The 19,691-nt window shown below is 36.6% G+C and overlaps 2 protein-coding genes across 7 annotated transcripts in view; one reads left to right on the top strand and one right to left on the bottom strand.

The window, feature by feature from the left end:
- The window catches only part of LOC139971469 (uncharacterized), a 159,637-nt gene extending 147,890 nt beyond the window's left edge, over nucleotides 1-11,747 (top strand). For 5 of the 6 annotated variants that reach the window (XM_071977971.1, XM_071977970.1, XM_071977966.1 and 2 more), the window contains 5 exons: nucleotides 3,760-3,936; nucleotides 5,251-5,376; nucleotides 6,782-6,988; nucleotides 7,609-7,671; nucleotides 8,111-11,747. In XM_071977971.1, the coding sequence (XP_071834072.1) occupies nucleotides 3,760-3,936; nucleotides 5,251-5,376; nucleotides 6,782-6,988; nucleotides 7,609-7,671; nucleotides 8,111-8,148 (611 nt within the window). In that variant the 3' untranslated portion in view covers nucleotides 8,149-11,747. The remainder of the gene's footprint in view (nucleotides 1-3,759; nucleotides 3,937-5,250; nucleotides 5,377-6,781; nucleotides 6,989-7,608; nucleotides 7,672-8,110) is intronic. The other variant, XM_071977972.1, reaches the window with a different exon arrangement.
- Nucleotides 11,748-15,177: 3,430 nt separating this feature from the next.
- LOC139970557 (UPF0669 protein C6orf120 homolog) lies at nucleotides 15,178-15,690 on the bottom strand. Its single transcript, XM_071976342.1, has one exon. It carries the CDS (start codon nucleotides 15,688-15,690, stop codon nucleotides 15,178-15,180), a length of 513 nt encoding a protein of 170 aa, XP_071832443.1.
- Between the last annotated feature and the right edge of the window lie 4,001 nt (nucleotides 15,691-19,691).

The following is a 19,691-nucleotide window of genomic DNA, read 5'->3' as shown; positions in this document are numbered from 1 at the left end:
TTTCTCTTCTCTTCTCTTTGCATTTCTGGTGACCTATCGATTGCACATAACCACCATCATCGGTTGCTGTGTTTCCTAATCACCTCACATCATCCCTCATATTTACATATATCTTTCTGCATACACGTTCACTATTTCTTGTGGTGTATTGATGTTTTTCTGTCATTTTTATGCACTTTTGTAATATTTTTCTTCTTCGGACATGAAAATCTCACTATTTCTTTTTTCTTTTCGTTTTGTGCATTTCTTCTTTCACGACTAATTTGTTATTTTCCCCTTCAGTTTTATTCACTCACGATCAAGTACATCTTCAAGTAGTTGACACGCTTGCTTGTCTTTCCATTAGAAAGAGTCGTTTCCCATGAAATTAAGCAACCATTTTGGAAAGTTTTGGTGTCCATTTTTTCCCATCAATCATTAAGACATATCCTGGTGTAATTCCTGAGGTTAATTTTCCAATCCTGTTCTGCTGTTTTCAAAGTGGTGTATAACTTCCCAGTCAGTGTTCAGCTCCTTCATAAAGCTGAATTTCCCTCAACATCCTTTCTCCGTCCCATTCTGGGTAGTATCAAAATGCAATTAAGGTGATGATCTCTCATTTGCACAATGTGCATGGTACTGTGACTTCTGACTGGTGCCCCAGTAGAGAAATGGCTATTTAGTGATCACCACCAGTGGCGTAGCTAGGGAGGGTCAAGGGGGGCACGTGCCCTTGGCGCCGGGTTTGGAGGCCCTGAAATGAGTGAATGAGAGTAAAAAAATCGGCACCTTTTAGAAAAACATGACCAAATTGATGTATGTTGTCAGGAATTTATTTCACAATATTATAATTGGGCGCAATTTTCTTCTCTTGCACCTGGGTGCCAAAACCTCTAGCTACGCCACTGATCACCACCAGGTAGTCGCTGGATAGCTCTGTTTCTAGAACACAGGATGTTTAATCTAGAGATCACTGTCGGAATACTGTATAGCCAAACAATTCTCGGCTGTCGTTTCTCTGTAACTGTAGTACCCTCTATTAAGAAGAAACAAGTTAAAGGCAAAGTGGGTTTAACCGTAACAGATTGCACTTCATTGTAGAGTTGCATACCCTTTGCAAAAATTGTTAAATTTCGCACGTAGAACACTCCAACATATTTGTTAACGGCGTCTCAAAATACTGTCACATATTTAGATCACTATTGTTATGACTTTGACGATACACGAGACTGAGGGTAAAAGCTACCAAATTTCCTTTTACCTTTTTAAACGGTTAAATAATAAAATATATCCCAAACATGCCGGATGAATCGATCATATATGATCAGAGCAGAACCAGAACTTTTATGGAATTTGAAATATTTGTGTTGTAGGAAATATTTTCGAAAAAAGAAAATAATCAAAACTTAGCATGGATCTAAAATATTCATGGCCATTCATCAAAGGCTTATTCTCTGATTTTGTTTTTTCTCTCTTTCTCTGTGAAGTCATTGTTCAGATCAGCATGCTTGAATTATTTCAGGGAGTCTTTAAAAACCCTCCAAAACAATACACTGTACATTATGTTACAGAAGACAGCAAACCTTTAATACCCTTTAATACACTTAAATACCCTTTATTACCCTTTATTCATGCAAACTCTATTATTACAGGAACTTAACATTATTATAGTTCTCTACTCAATATCATTTAGTACTCACTTACTCAGGTACGCATATCATAATTGCATCATATCTTGGTGTATTTAATATAACTGGTATCAGATCATAGCTTTCGGGAAATAAAACATATATACTGTACCTAAAAATAAATATTTAATCACTCATTCCTTTAAATAATGTCATAATATTTCATCTTTTTTCTTTCTTTTTTGCTCTATTATGTCAAATTCTGTATTTCTCATAATGTTTCATTATTTACTGTTTCTTTGTTATTATATCACTGCTTTGGTGCTATTTTATGCTATTTTACTCCTACCTAGAAGTGTCAACTTTATATCCTGTTGTACAAAGTGGTGACCAGGACAACTCTGTATTCGGGGAAATTGTACACAGCTTGAAATTCCGTCAACTTAACTAATTCTTTGCACCTCAGTGGTTGAGTGTATTGCTTACAGGAAAAAGTTAACCCATAACCCCAGATGTTCATGTAACTTTAGCTAAGACTGAACTTAATCAAGACCTGTGAAATTAAAATGGACTTAAGTCACTCTAAATATGCAGGTATTATGGTTGCAATTCTGGGTACCCTCTGAATCTCTGATCTGGTGACTGGAATCATTGATAACTGAACAGCAAAGTACAGTTTTTAAAAGGAAAATATGATAGAATAATGTGGGGTACCCTCCACCCCTCCCGTTTTTTAACACTTCATTTTTTTTTTACAGATTTGGTTTTATGGTTCCAGAAGGAAAAGATATTTTTTTCTTCAGGATCACTTGAACTCTTTCTATAATGCCTGGTTGAATTTAGAAATGTAAAAAATGAAAATTGGGTGAGGCAGTGGGTAGAAAAAGTCTCGAAATGTCTGTTTGCTTTGCTTCTGCATTTCATGTTCAGCTTTAGCTGTCTTCTGCTCTATACTTTCCACGCCAGGTCTCTGTGATGCCAAACACTGTTACAATTATGCTTTCATTGATAATATCACCACTTTTCTTCTGCTGGAGTATTTAACTATTTATTGCAAATATTATCTATTATATTATGAAAATGTTGTTTTGCATTTGTAAGAGCAAAATAATCCAAATATGATTTATGTTCTTTTTAACCCTTTTTTCCATCTCCTCTGTTTGATTTGAAAATACTTTATGCTGATGCTAAAAACCAGTTGATTCCAGCAAAGGTTAAAAATCATGCCACATGAAAAGTCACTCACAACCGTTCTTTTGTCAAATCTGTCGGACAGCCTTTGCATCTCTTGGCTTGAATTTTCCCAAGATAATGTTTCTTTCATAAATCATATATGGATTAAGAAGGCAGAAAATGGTTTTAGAAAATATTATCATATATTGACTACTAGTTTCCTTGTCTTAAACAAAATTATATAAAAAGCAATTTCATTTCACTTGACCATCATTTCATGCCAAATTCTGTCATGGAATTTTGAAGGTTTTCTTTGGAGATTCATTTAAAAATCAAAGCAGATACAGAAAATAAAAATTAATTTTTTAAGAAAAAAAAAAATACTCTTGACCTCTCTTTGGAGTTTGGCATCCTCAATACTATTTGTGACTACATTGTGGGGATACTAATTACTGAACCCAGTCAAAACATACTGGGTGAAAAATTACAAAGAAATATATCGATTTTTAGATGCTTGATTAAAAAAAAACAATGTTTATTGTTGTGTTTTCTTGACTTATTGAAAGCATTGCATCCTTTATGCTTTGTTATTTCTTGCTACATTGTGATCAATGCTGAACAATGAACCCAATTAAAGGCTTGACCAATTGCAGAATTGAAATGAAGAATATCATTTGAGGGATGCTTGACAAACCTGGACAGATATTGCCTTTTGCCATGCTTACCCCTCCTCCCCCCACCCTAATAAAAAATTAAGATATCAAATTACAACATTTTGAAAATAATTCCAAAACTTTTTTTTCAGCATTATTTCTCTCATCTCATTTCTGGTGAAGAGTTTACACATATCTAGAACCCAAGTCAATGTTGTCAAATGGAGACACGTCTGGGTTTGTCAGCACCCTCCCCTCCCCCCACCCAACTACTACGAATGAGCTTGTACCAAGTTTAACATGTTACTAACACCTTTACATTACAGGTATACCAGGTCAAGGATTCCCTGTTGTTAATCCCTCCCAAACTAACCAAGAGACCTCTAATGCCTGCCAGGAGCGGATGTTGTGTCATGACGGCATCTGTGTGAATACCCCGAATGGCTTCATGTGCCAATGTGTAATTGGATTCCTCCTGTCAGAGGATGGCACAGCTTGTGAAGGTTAGCACCAACAGCAGCGGGATTTTAACCCCAAAAAGTAGCGTTTTGATAAAAGAATAATCATATTCTATCGGAATAAGCGCTTTTTTATATAAGAATAAGAGGCAAATTTGAACATGGGCAAAACGAAAAATAAAAACAAAGTGAGGGAAATATGCTCATGGAAGTTTTTGTAACCTCCTTTAATAATATTTTGTAAGGTTGATTAAAAAAAATGTATAAAAATTGAAGAAAAAGCATAAGGCTTTTTGCTCTAACTAACTTTTAATCATTTTTTCTTCATATTGGTTATTTTAAAAAATTTAAAATTAACAACCCAATGTTGTTGTTTTTCTTTCGTTTTCATTCACTGGTTTACGTTGGTAGTAATCAGTGGTATATTGTGCAAAGTGACTAATGGGTAAACAAGACTTGAAGTAGATCTAATAATTAAGATGAAGGGGGGAGGGGGTACTCACAAAATCTTTTCCCCATTATGATGGTCTGGTCGTCATTGGTCGGGTAGTGTGCACCGGAGCTTAACGCCGGTTGAATGCACCACTTTTTTGTTTTGAAATTTTATAGACTAATTTTTGAGATTGACATATTTAAAAAAAAAAGAGCAAACCATGGCAATGAACATTTAATTCACCATTTGCCTCTGCATTTACCTACTATTACTAAATCATAAGTGAATTGTATGAACAAAAGCTCCTTTAACTTTGAAATTTGAATCCAATTTGCTGGTTGAAAATGTGGGAAGATATAAAGTGTGTATCTGCAAACTAATTATGAATATTACTTAGGACATTTAAGCTAAACTAATCCTCTTGCTCCATATGTGATCCTGTTGACCTTGGTTGACCTCTGGTAATGACAGTGGCCTATGACTACAAATTACACTATGCATTTAAGCTATAAACCTTCTGAAACCAGCATAATAAGATGTGCTTCCTTCCCACCTCGTCCCGCCCGTTTCCCACCCTTTCCCGTACAGATTAATGCTTGAGAAGGTTACACCTCCCACCATCTTCATTTCCTCTACAGGTTACTTTAATAGGCAGGTTACCATTCAAACATTGTGTTTTTATTCCCCCCATACAGATTTCTTGAGGACACTATTGTAAACTGAAGGGAAAATTGTTCTCCTGAGTTAAAGAGAATATAGTAATGGTTCTTGATTTAATAGTAACACATTAGTCGTGAGATACCCAGGAATCTGGTCGGTGATATTTTGCTTGGATTATTCATAGACTTTGACAAGCGTTGAGTTAAACTCATGGTGTCAATCTCTCCCTGACTGCATTTATATTTCTCTAATACTTTATTCCACAGATATCGACGAGTGTCACGGAATGGGAGAAGTCTGCGAGATGGGTACTTGCATCAACCAGAAAGGGTCATTCTTATGCCAATGTCAGGAACCGTTGGTTCTAGACTCCTCGGGAAGACGGTGTATCGGTGAGAATAATGCTAACCCCTGCCAACTAAATTGGTGCATTCTTATTGTATAAGTAGGTCTTGATTGTGGTTTGGGTAGAATTTAGCTGAGGTATTGAAGATCTGTTAATTTCTGAAAGATAAATGATTAAAAGACAGCCTTGGGCCTTCCTCTGATAAAGGTAACATGTTGATGGTTAGCATGTCATGGCTGCTTGTATGATATGGCTGGATGTATGACAATCTATCTCAGTCCACATTTAAAGGGACTATGGAAATACTTGTGGTTAATAATCTCTCACTTGGAAGTTTGGTTGTTGACTTTCAAGCCCTAATTGTCAAAATTAAAGCGGTTAAAATTGAAGGATTACAGTCTTGGATCAAGACCTTTTCACATGACCACAGATATTAACCATTGGTCATTGGTAACTTGTCACATCCACACACTAAAGTTTGCACAGTGCGCCCCATCTACCTGTCCCATGGGGCACTTCACACATGTTACAGCAATAAACTGGCTCCCCACAAATGTATTTACAAGTTATGTTACATTTATGCACTTGGGTGAAGAGAGGGTGATGTATATGAAACACCTTTGCCCAAGGACACAAGGTGGTGATCTGGCCAGAACTCAAACCTACAATCCTTTGATCTATTGTCCATTGCTTTAAATGCCATTTGACCACAATGCTCTGTTCAAAATGGCAGTCACTGGTCAACTTCTGACCCATAGGTGACAGGTTAAGTCTACTCATAACACTGACACCATATTAGGATCCGGAGGATTAAGAGCATCCTTTATGCCCAGCACAAGAATTTGTTTGGTTTCCGGGGGGGGGGGAGATATCTCAATATTTTACAATGAAACTAAACAGAGGAGGCAAGTATCACTAGGTGTATTATGTGAAACACACATTTGTGTGTCCTTAAGATGTGTTAGTCAGTTACTCAAGAGGTCTTCATTTCAGGTGTGTCATTTTTCAATTCGTGTGTGTGTTTGCTTTGTGGTTGTAAAGGCTTTTTATTTTGCCTGCAGAGAGTGTTGTCATTATACCTCTACCTAAGAGATGGAGAATCATGATAGCAGTAACAATGAACTGACCTGTTGCAAGGGCTTGGCGCCCTAATGCAGACAGTGAAAGATGGTGGTATATCATTACATATAACCTGCAATACCTGATAAATCTACTTTCAGAGTAACTCTTGTCTGTTCAGACCCAGGGTTCAGGTTAACATGTAAATTATCTCACATGAATGATGTGAGAACCATGCAGAGATCTCTGAAGACCAGAGAGGTACAGTGAAAAATTCCACCTCTTTAGCAGAACATTTTGTTTTAAGATTCGACATCGTCGTCATTGCCAGCTAGCTTCAACCTTCACTTAATAGTTGATATCGTTGTGTTTTTTCTTCCTTCCTTCACCAGAGATAATAAGTAGTGAAGATGATAGAGAAGGCGGCGGTGACCTGAGTCTAGTTGACATGCTGATAGACACTTGTTGGGGCAGAGCGTCGCCCTCTACTAACGTTTGCACCAATCCCATCGCTGAGAGGGTCTCCTACAGACAGTGTTGTTGTGGTGGGGGTGTAGGCTGGGGTACTGATTGTGATTCTTGTCCCCCCAGAGATACTAGTAAGTCAAAGCTTGTCATTGTTTGCAATTGTTTTCTTGCTTTATATACTTGCTCATTACATGGATGTCACCTTGTTTGTGTGGTTTGTTCAGAAAGGAAGAAGGTGTGTCTGTTCTTAAAGGTACGTGAATGTTGCCAAATATTGTACGTAAATGGTAGCTAATGACCGAATGTGTACCTCTTTTGACAGGTTTGATGCATTAGGATGTTTCTTCTAGTAAAAGCCCTTGGTTGTGCTACATATATAACAGTCATTAAAAGTGAAGTTGGACTGAGTATATCTTACATTTGCAGTGATCAATGATGGGTATAAAGAGATGTCCATTTATTCCTACATCACCAATCTATTCAAATTAAAAACTTTAAATTTGTCCAAAACACAGTTTGAGGATCTATTGTTGCTCTAAAATAAAGCTGTCTTCAGAGCCTAACTAGCTAAGATTAAAACATTGGACCCTCAAACCTTTCTGCTTTTTACTTAATACAGATGCTTTCTTGTAGTAAAGAAGCAGTTTATCTTTATAACCACATTCTCCCTGCCCCTCCCCCCTCCGTGGCACTCTCTCTCTGTATGAAAGTTTTAATTTAAATATTTTTCATTCATTTTATTTCTTCTCAGTGGGATATACAATACTCTGTCCTCTTGGTTCCACAAGTTCACTCCCTGGCCAACAACAACAAGGTGAGTTTAACAAAGATTCTTACAATTTCTCTAGTTTGATTGCTATCATAAACAAGAAACCAACCAATACAAAACATAAAGTATTTCCCCAGCTCTTTAGGATCAGATCCTGACGTCGAGATCTGATCCGGATCTAGTGCAAAAGCACCTTATATACTGACCTCATAATTACAAAGAGTATACTACAAAATTCAAACTATATAGTCCTATATTCAAGAAGTGTATGGAATCAAAGTTAACTAAAACTGTATTAATCAGAAACTTCAAAGAAACTTAAATTGTATTCTATTAACTCTCAGCTAACATAGTCAAATGAGCTGCTGATCATTAGCTTCTCTATTAAAGTAATCTTTCATGAAAGGTGGTCACTTGTAAGAGTGAATTCCTCTTGCTAGCAGATGGTATCAAGCTGACACGTTTTTACTTTTTGCCCCCCCAGGTCCTCGTTCACCACAGGTCAGTCCAACGCAGAGGTGAAGATTGTTGACCATCCAACGCAGTTATGCCACCTGAGACGCCAAATTATCGAGAATGACAACAAAATCTTGACTGATTGTCAACCACGTATACTGCTTTCGCTACACCCTCCTCCCTCTTCCCTTCCCTTGTTCTCGTCCTCAGACATCTGCGTGTCATTAACACAAACCATTAGCTGACGTGGCTCTTGCGAATGCTATACAATACTATTGACAAAGTCGAGGAAGCAGAAGCTTTTAGGAAGGTATTTTTGCACGCATTTTAGTAAAGTTCGCAACCTCATATATGGGCGCCAAACAGGTGAACTTATACTCCAAATTAGCTTGGACATTGTCAGTCCCGTATAAGTGGAGCAAGTAGGCTGTACTATGATAATACACTTGTTCAAACATGTAAGCAGTCAGTTGTAGAATAATGTCAGTCATGTAAATATACAATTTCAAAAAATAACAGTACCCTCGGTAAGAACACGCTTTCACTGTCATAAACGAAAATATTACTTGTCGTGGTTGGGAAATTTGGTAATATTGTTTGTACATGAATTAAATGCTTTTAACAATGCCTTGACCGGAAGCTTCAAATTGTCAGAAAACCAAGTTGTAGCCTGTTTGCCATTTGTGTCGAGACTCACATGATGTTATTGTAAAAAGAATGATTGAAACCAATTGTGATATACTGTGAAATGTTTCTTCTGAGTTAAAAAAATATAACGTAAAAACATTTGAAGCTCTCACACCAACTAAGGCTGTACTTAAAGGTGTGAAGTACATGTTTAAACTGCAAAATAGCTTTATGTACATAATATTTCAAGAATTTCCAAAGTTACTCTTTTTTGTTCTTTTTGAAGAGTTAGGTAAATTGTAAAATTGTTTCCTAATGTTTTCTTTTTGTTCTAGTCTGTGTTTTGTTGCTTGGTAACAGAAATTTTTAAATTTGGTGCTACAGATAACATTCTATAAAACCTGATTTTTTTTTTTTTTTTTAAATTCGGAAATGGCCAGCAATTGTAACATATTCTCTACATCAATGTCGATTACAAATTTAAGTCATTTCAACTTAATATATGGTAACCTTTTTGGTGTGGTAAAGCAATATTTTTTGTTGCTTCAAAGTTTAAATTTTTACAACATTTATTGTTTTGCACTGGCTGTTGTCAAAAATGTTTGAATCTAATGATAGCTGATTGTACACAACTTGCAGCAATGACTAAGGCTTCAATTTTTGAAGTATTTGACCACAAAAAATTGTCACATTTTGTAGAGTTTGTAGTGGCAGTTGTTGTTCTAATATTTTAGAAGAAATCTTTGAAGATCTCTGAAAGAAAGATTGACTTGCCTTGAAACTTGTTATAAAATTATAAAAAGACATTCAACTTACCTCAAAATTGACTTTACCTCTAAAAATTGACTCGGCTGCGGGTGAATGTAGCTAACCTGCGAACACCAATTAGTTAAAGACCACTGTTTATTCTTTTAATACTACCTGCTATGAAGGTAAATTAAAATGCAAAAGTAGTATTCCAGGAGATCTCGAGTGTGTTTAAAGTTGGGTGTTGCCCCATCCCCCCCCCCTTCCTCTCCCTCTCCTCTCTTAAAGAAATGGTCATACAGGAATCGCTGCTAGTATCAAGGGTTGGATAGCTTAGTTCTTGGAATGCAATACGTGTAATCATCTTGTTCATTGCTTTTAACCTCACCCCTCATCCCAACCACCCCCTTCTCTAATTAATATTGATTTCCTCTCTCGAAAATGTTTGTGTGTAATCATCCAGTCAATTTCTGTTGATCTACAGAAATTAAAGGTATCAATTGTACACACCACAGCAGACTCACTATGCTGCCTATTAGGAAATAGGCGGTTGTATATTTTACCTTCATTTTGATATTTTTGGTGTAAAATCTTCCTTCAAAGCAGCTGGTTGTAGTATTTGCACAATCTGTCGCACATCATATCTGCGACCCAAGGTACATTATTGACGTCTTGCTCTATGGGGGCACAAGAAATTTGGTTATTTTTTAAGTATACAGTACATCAAGGTTGTAGCAACAGGCCTAGAAACCTTTCTGACTTGCAGAGGCCTAAGGTAATAATAATAAAGTAATGAACATTTGTAATTCGTTGGTATCCGTCAAAAAGATGCTCATGAAACAGATGGCTTACTTTACATATATGCAAATGAGAAGGCAGAAATATGTGACATGCACTATTAAACAGGGATGCAAAATGTTTGACTTGGACCACTCTCTTCCTCCACCTGTAATCTCACGACTGGATGTCTGTACTCAGTGATGTTAAAGCCAGATCATAAGTAAAGACATGTTCAACATAAGAGACCCAGGCTTGGTTACTACACAAGTACAATGCCATTCATAACGGCTACTTGCCCCAGACTTTCAGTTGTACCAGCTTGTTCTGCATGGTGTTGTTATTTCAATCATTAATTAAGGAGGATTACATGTTTAGAAATTGTGCAGTTGTTTATTAACCATTACCATAATTGCTGCATATCCAAAAACAGGAAAGTACTTGTTTTCCATTGTAAGGCTATCAATCGGGACCAATAGAACAAGACTTCAGTTTATGGTCGCTCTTCAGAACGAAGAGACATTTTTGGGGAATTTCGCACGGAATGTTGTTGTACTTTAGTATATCTGGTAGGAAGGGGAAAATGCATGTGTATTAGTCAAGTTTTCCGTTTTCATATTTCTTGTGGTCATGAAATGTAACGAGCTGCTTTGCACAATATTCATGGTTGCACTACTTAGGTTTATATGTTGCTTCAAATTACTTTGTAAATCTGAGTGCCTTATCGTTTTTAGCTGTAACAATTTGCACTATAATGTTGGACCTGACATCTGTAAAATTGAGGTTATAAATTTGCATGTCATCAACTATTTCAAGTATATTATCCATTTCATTTATGTTAAAATGAGTGATTATTTACAAATAGGTCAAATCTGTCTTTTGCCATCCTGTTTACAGCAGAGATACCTGTGACATAGCTTGTTAAATTTCTTTAACCAAAACTTGTTTGAAAATTCATTTTAATCATGACATTATGAATAATTAGGCTGCCATACATCTACAAACTTAAAGGTGACACAACAGGATCTTGAATTCAGATATTTCTACAAATATCTCTTTGATTTTACATCTCTACAATCTCTTTGATTTTTCATCTTGCTCGATCATATTACGTTCTTATATCCACTGAGTGAATCATGTGTTATTCAAGGCAGGCTTTGCTGAATTTGCATATCAGTCAGGCAAGATGCTTCAGACTTCTCATTAAATAACCTGAACAAATATTTGGCAGTCGTTTGTATAAATCAATGAACACACTTGTCTGTAATATCTTTCCGTTGAAGCTTGCTGTTTTTGGATTTTTTTCTTATTTCCATTTGTAAAGTTACTTTGAACAAAGATTAGTCCATCTTTGATACGTTTTTCGTTCAATATCTGTTAATGGATGCATTAATACAAATCATAAAATTAAAGAAATTAAATTTGAATGTCTTTTGTTTCTTCAAATTCAAACATAGAACAAGACTGGAACACATTTGGCAGTAAAATAAATGAGCATTTAATTATTCATTGAGCTTGCACGACTTTCTTTCTTCTTTGGTTTCTTTCTGTTGTTGAGATTGCATAACAGGTAGATGATATACCTTGACTGACTACTATAAGTTCTTTGTGGACTTGCAAGGAGGGTTGTCAGACCTCCAGATTTCTCAGGGAAATTACTGTTTATTCCATCTTACGTGTGAACATACAGATGGATTTTAAAACTTAAAAAGAAAGTTTGAATGTCCAGACTACTAGGTCTGATAAATTTGTTATGAATTTTTTTTTTAGTTTACTGTAGGTTTGCACATCTAGCTACATTCTTTGAGCACAGAAATTCAAATTGTAACTAACATTGTGGTTGAGCTTTCAGCTTCAAATCATGTACCACTTTCATATAGATACCCTTCCAATCAAAAATATTAAAGTAAGGGTGGAGGGAGGGGGTACCCTCAACTTGGATCCCTCCACAAGACTGTTCTCCTTTCCTCACAATATGTTACCCCAATGCAGTATTAGCAAGCTTTCATTTCATAAATGAAAAAACAAACTTTCAATTGAAAAATATGCATGTTATTAGTACAAATTTAAAGTGGGCAACATAGAACTGAATGGTATTGTGTGAAAAAAAACCCAGGTGGATTGTTGGTTAAAACAATTGCAATCATATATATTGAAGATGACTCCATAGATGAGTTTTGACAGAAACTGCTCACCACATTGATTCATGTTTTAGTAAACTGTCTTTTCGGTGACCTAAATAATAAGCATTTTACTCCCAAAAAAATTACAACTGATCGAAATTTGGATGCTCTTCATGAATTTTTGACTTGCCAAAGATTCAAAAAGGTAACTCATGTCTCCATATACTCTTAATATTTTCAAGTTTTCATATTTATATGAAATATTAATCAACCCATGATTTTTGTTTTCTTTGCATTTTGAATTGAGAATTTACTAGTTGGTGTTTTGTTACAGGAGTAGAATTCATCAGATTTGGCCACTAATATATCAAAAAATCTTCCTAAAATCAAATTCGTGCAGCTTTGAATTAGTACCAAAGGAACAAGTGTCTATACTGGCAGAATTTGTGTTTTTTTTTTTTTTTTTGGTTTTGGGGTAGTGGCAAGCAGTAAACTATACTGACATTCAGCCAGTAAAAAAAGTCTGAATTCTGAGGTGTTATTGAATTTGGATATCAAAACTAGCACCCAAACTTTAACAAAATCAATACAAAACAGTTCATTTTAAAGCAAAAGAATATGCACAGGATACACAAAATCATCCAAATTACTGATGTTGGCAAAAGATTTTTCATTGTACTTGTATTAGTCATTCTTTCCTTTTAACAATCGAAGTGACAAACTACATAGCACACAAACTGGCTAGGCTCATCCTTAACAACGGGATCTCTCTCACAGTGTTAGTTTAACAGTCTTGAGCCCGGAATAATTTATGTGTTATTGGTAACAAACTGCTGTACACAAAATGGATATTTGCTGCACAAGTCAAATGTGTTGGGGCTTATTTATAACAGTTTTTTTTTTTTTTATTGTTGTACCCACAACCTTGGTGTATGTTGATTACTTTATATACTAAACCAAAATTTCAGACATCAAAACTGCTAAGAAAAAAAGTCAGCAAATGATTCCATTTAGTATTTGAAAATATTTAGTGATTGAAAATACAACATTATTTGGTACTTAAGATCAGTGAGTCTTTCTTTTTATTAGCTCTTATTATCTCATCTTTTATCTTCCATTTAAATATTTGCCATATTCGAATCCTTCAAAAAAGAGTCAATTAAGGGTTATTTATTGTTATTAAGGATTATTGAAGTTTGTCTTATTTAATATTAAGCTGATGTGGAAGTATAGAATCCAATCGTAGAATGCTATACCATTCTACAGGAGATACAACATGCAAGTACATCTGATGACTACCTCGTAGGTAAAAGTATGCATAAAGGCACAATAATTAATGTTGATATGTTGTAGCTGACCTAGGCACGTAGCCAGGAATTTGCCAAGGGAGGAGCAAACTGTGGGCAAACTATCAGAGCCGTATAAATGGCTTGGCAAACTATCTAAGCGTAGCGCCACCATGAGTTGGCGCAAAGCGCACAAGTAAATTTTGGCCAAAAATGCCTCCTAGTTTGCTGGAAATGGTACTTCCCAGGCCTTGAAAGTTGCATCTAAGCAAATGAAATTACTAGCGATATCATAAAAACATACAAACAAAATATGCTCAAGGGGGGGGGGGCGGTTGTCCCCCCCTCCCCCCTGGCTACGTGCCTGAGCTGACCATAAAGAAACACACTGCTATCAGTCCAGGTTGTATTTCTATGATACTGTATTAAGTTTTTGAGAAATGTTCCTTTAAACAGGTGAGGTTCATCTATTAAAGTGGCTGGACTATTTAGTCTAACACACAGACTCTTAAGGTCAGTTCCTTGGATGCAACACAAAACACAATGAGAAAACATGACTGTTATGGCCTAAAAATGACATGTTTACAAAGACATAACAAATTTGTCGAAGACAAGTGGTGCTGAATGCAACCAAGGTTGTTCCGTTGTTTATCTGAAGTGAAAGGAACATTGTTTGGGTTGAGTCTTTAGCATATATAAAACAATGTTTTAACATTAAGGGCTGCACTTGGGAGCCGAAGACATCATCTCTCAAGGCTTATATCTCGGTCAATTTTTCAACCAATTCCCACAACTTTAGTCTCAAATGATAGGAAATATTTTAGATAATACTACTTTAACTTAAACTTCACCAAAAACCAAAAAGTTGATTACTATCGGTAGTAAGTATTCCAAAATAAGCTATATAGGGACCTAATCTGCATATATGTGCATAAATAATTAACCAAAAATTAGTGAAACTTATCAGATATGAAATCAACGATTGTTATCCTTGCCATTGATAATAAGGTTCTTGTACAAAATATTCCTCCAGATGAATTGATGTAAATTGAGTCCAAGAAAAACCACTTTTCTGCTGAAATAAACTAGTACTTCAAAGGCTGAAGAGTTAGAGGAGCATTCAAGAGTTTTCAAATTTTGTTGAATTTCAAGGTGAGTTTCTTGAAAACCTCGATCGGCACTCCTCTCATTCTTGGACTAAAACAGATCAAGATTAAAATTCTGCTTCAAGTCATCCTTTAACATCCTTAATATAATAATCATATGGATACACATGTATGCAAACAGACTCAAGTCCCTTAAATTAATTACAAAGTGATTCAAAAATACCTCTTTTTTCCCCTCTTAGCAGTACTGATCAAAACCTGGCTAATAACAAAGTACTTAATTCCATCAAAAGAATGAAGTTCTTATTCATTTCAATTCAACAGTTTTCCATTACAAAAACAAAACAAAAACAAAAACATGATATATACCCTTTACCTACTGTAAATGGAAAAATAGAAATATTGCAAGAAAACAGTATCATATTACATCTAAAAGAGAACTTCCAAGAGAATTTTTAAGAAATTAATTATGATTGTCCAAAGCAAAGATTCCTCATCTTCACTATGTTCTTCACTGAAGCTTGGAAGTCCTGAGTAATGTGAGTACATCTCCTTGTCACTGTCCTCTGTAAACAGCCAATAGATATCCATTTGAAAAAGAGTTAAATCTGAGAATGGGTGACCATAAATCCCTACAGCGACTGGTCTTTTGGAAGAACTTGGAATATCGATGACCTCATCTCCGTAGGTAGTGGATTGAATGTCATAGTTCTTAAACGTAGGCTTGGAAGTTGAATCTGAAACGTAGATATCTGCGTCGCCTTCCAGAGTTTTAACGACCAGTTGGATAGGACCTTCCTTTGTTAGCTTAAAATATGTGAAATTTCCTGCGCCGACTTCACCCTTCAGAGTCTGGAGCAAGATACGGGTCTGTGCAAAGGCCAAGTTGATGAGTAACAGAAGTTTGATGGTGGAATGACACCACCATTTACTGATGTCCATTTTGCTGGTCCTGATTTAAACAAAAAGGAACAGAGAAATTTCAATCAGGTATTGCTAGTTACTGTACAAGCTGATTTTCATGTTCTAAAAGGTAAAGGTCTTCAGTATTGCTAATTTATGCATAACAGAAATTACTAGTTGAATATCTCAAGAGGCAAATACTTTGAGTGTGATTGTTGATAACAGAGTGTAAATGACCATTTAATGACTTTTCTAACATATTTGGGATCAATACTGATTACCTTTTAAGGCTGCATGTCGCACTGGTTGTGACTTTGTGTTAAACTCTAACTAAATAAGCCATGCAAGTACTTACACAAATGGACTTCTCACAAAAAGTAATAAAATATCTTAACTTATATATTCAACTGGTAGTGCCTGTTATTGTAATATATTTTAAGGAATTTTAACATTTTTAGCATATTTTTTATATCAAAATATCCAAATGCAATGTGTGACATGTAACTCGATAGTAACATTTCAACATGTTATAAATTATACACATGGCTGCAGGTTTTGACCTTCTGCCCTAATCTTTCAAATCATGTAATGCCAATTTGCATTGAACACTCTTGGGTTGGGATTTTATCACAAAGGGTGGAAAGTTTGTACTCTGAACACTGATTGGTTAATAAACTGCCATATGAAGACTGGTGTAATATAAGGCGACCAGGCGTTTCCCATCTTCCAGGAACAGTCCCTGGATTTTAGGCAACGGAGACCTTCAGATTAAAAGGTGTCCCCTGAAATGTCCCCTGAGTTTATGATGGCTTTACGATCACATTCATGACTCACAGATTAATTCATACATGAGATCAATGAGTAATTTCATTGGCTGTATTTCACATGGAAAACAAATTTTTGAACCTTGTAATAAATAAGGAGACTCCCAGTTAACTTCCAAGCATTTTGGCAATAGATGTTTTATCTTGTCCCAAAAACTGTTTTGAGGTTGAGGTTGTCCAGTCTTGAAACATAGAACCAGCAAATCACCCAGAGGCTCTCAAAATGACCACCCTCCCTTTAAACATTTACTTTTGGTTTAAAACCCTTCATGTCAAAATGGAATGGGGGAGGGGGGTTGCAACACCAGGTCTCTGGGTTTTTTGGACAAAATAATGGAACCTTAGTGTTAAACTAAGTTCAATATATTGTTACTCATCCAACTGCCAAGTGAATAGCCACTTGGCACTAGTACAATAGAGAATTTCGCCACAAGAGCTGCAAATATCAACCTATTTTAGACATCTGCTATTAAACACTGTGTTTTCTTCAAACAACACATGTTGTTATCTCAACCAAACACACCGGGCCATCAGCTAACGTTAGTGGTGAGTTTGTGCTGAAAACTAATACCAGCACTAGTGTTAATGCGTGTTTCGTGCATTAGGGACTCACAGAATGTCCTCAATGATAAATTCTGCAAAGCCTAGGTTCGTGGGTTTCATGTATAATTAAGGCGGAAGGGTCCACTGGGTTTAGCTATTACATAATTGCCATGTAAAACGAATAAGTTATTACCAAATATCACAAACCAATCATATGGAGACAAGTATCCAGCTGGAAAACAGAAGATGAAGTAAATAGGGAGTAGACGTTTCAGTGCGGTGTTGCCGTTTCATGCGCATATATTTGCATGCTAGACTAGAGTGAACCACAGAAGTTTACACATGGAAGTCATATCGCACCCGCTGACTACATTACACTTTGCAGCGATTTGAAAGGTCACGTGCGCCATCTTTACACACCCAAAACATTGACTCGCGCAAAGGGTGCCTACTTTATGGTAACAAGGTTTCGACGAAATCCTGATCCTATCGACAAAATAACTTTCATTTTCACATAAAGAAAGACTTGATGCACCATATTAGAATTTTTTGGACAAATAGTTGAAATGAATTACATCTCGGACGGGTGTTAAAGGGAGTGAAGACTCGCGCCAAAAGAAACGTCTGATGCCGGTAATCTGACCTAGTTTCGAATGAGGTGTAACAGAAGTGTTAGACACCACCATTGATCCCAGAAAATACACTCACAGCTTGCTACCGTCGGTAATTAGACACTAGTGTACAGTCAAAACATGCAGCTACGGTCAATACCCACAGCACAGTGTACATAGCAGCGATGGACATCTCAGCAGGGAGATGTTATGGAAAACCCTGATCTCAGGTCCAGATAAAAGATAACAAGGTATCACGTTTCATTACTGTCTGCATTTTGTAGCGACAAGAAGAAAACTTCACTTGCAAGCAACGGAAAGTTAATTTTTTTCAGAGGGCGGCACGCGGATTGGGGCGAGGCTTCCCCCAAACCGCATGCCGCAATCTGAAAAGTGAAGAGAAGTTTTTTTTCGTGTTGCTACAAAATGCAGACAGTGATGAAACGTGATACCTTGTTATCTTATATCAAGACCTGAGATGTCCATCACTGCTATGTACACTGTGTTGTGGGTATTGACCGTAGCTGCATGCATGTATTGACCGTGTAACACCACCGTAAGCGCAGCTCATCTGGGCTACCACGCTTTTTGCACTATAAAAAAAAATTCTAACTAGTCAACTGTATACCTGGACATCCCCGACATGAGTGTATATAAGAAACGTTTTCTTGTTCATGGATGGTGGGGGGGGGGGGGAGGGGAGTGCCTACAAGCCTAGAAGTACAGGTTTATCATATTCTTTGTTATTTTTTATACTTTTTTGTCAGACAAATTGCAGTCTCACCCGACACAGCGACATTATCCCGCCTACGTGTCGTTGAACAACGTATGTTTTTCTGGAGGTAGCTGAGTACTGTGTTAAAATAATAAATACGGTAACTAAATAGGAGCTTAAAAAATATACTGTCCCATTTTTCCCCTTCAAAGTGATGTTACCATTTTTTCTTCTTCTAATTTACCAAATTTTTGGGGAAGTGTAAATTTCTAAAACGTGAGATTATAAAATAAAGAATGTTTAAATGCAACTTGCAAGTCCTCAGAAGTGCCATTTCCGGCAGTCTGAGAGGCATTTTATGCCCAAAAATTTCTTGTACGCTACGCGCCAACCGATAGTGGCGCTCCGCTTAGATAGTGTCACGGGAACTTTCGGGCACAAAAGTTTCTGCCCCCCAAACTGAAATGGTCCCGTACGCCTATGATTACGCATAGTCTGTAGTCAATGCTTGTTGTTGTAGTTCCATGCTGTCAAGCTTACAGTAATGATATCATACTAATTTGATACAGCAAACTTTGGATGTTCAGTTCATATGGAAGTTATTCGCATAGCATAGGGACAAAAGATTAGCATAGCATAAGTACAACAGATGCATCGAACGTTCCACCGCAAAGGCCAGTCGTCCCTGCAACAATATCATACTCCATAGGCCCAGGGGGCGGCGATTTGTTTCAAATATTTGGGGGGGGGGCATTTGCTTGGGTGCAGGCGCGTAGCAACTTTCATCCAAAAAATTGTTCTCGCGCTTCGTGATATTTTGTATATTACTATCTTAGCGGAGCGCCACCATCAGTTGGCGCGCAGCGCACAAGAAAATTCTGGTTTTGATAGCCCCCCAGATCACCGGAAATGGCACTTCTCAGGCTTGAAAATGACCAACCAGATGTACACTTTTGTCTGAGAAGCAAGTTTTTCCCAATATTTTTTTTTTCATCCATAACCTTTTTCAAGATTGACACCAGTCACACATCATGTTCGACCTCATCGCATCTCCTGTGGATCATTGCTTTTGTAGGTAATACTACGTAACGGCCCACAATACCCGTCAGCCCCACTTTTCAAGGTTTTAAGCCCATTATTTGTTCAGAATTTGAATAAAAAATTCACTTCAAAACATGCCCATAATGTTGCACAAAATATCATGTATGGACAACCAATAAAGATTAAAAAAAAAAACCTTCAACCCTAACAGATCGGTCAAAATTGCACGAGTAGAAGGAAGTATGATGAAGAATGTGGTCAGGGAGTTTTCGAAAATTCAGACACAGTTAATTTATTGGTGTACAA

The sequence above is a fragment of the Apostichopus japonicus genome, chromosome 8 (genome assembly GCF_037975245.1).
Source record: "Apostichopus japonicus isolate 1M-3 chromosome 8, ASM3797524v1, whole genome shotgun sequence".
In the NCBI taxonomy this organism is placed as follows: Eukaryota; Metazoa; Echinodermata; class Holothuroidea; order Aspidochirotida; family Stichopodidae; genus Apostichopus; species Apostichopus japonicus.
Note: the sequence above shows the minus strand (reverse complement) of the source record. Positions and strands in the feature narration are given on the sequence as shown.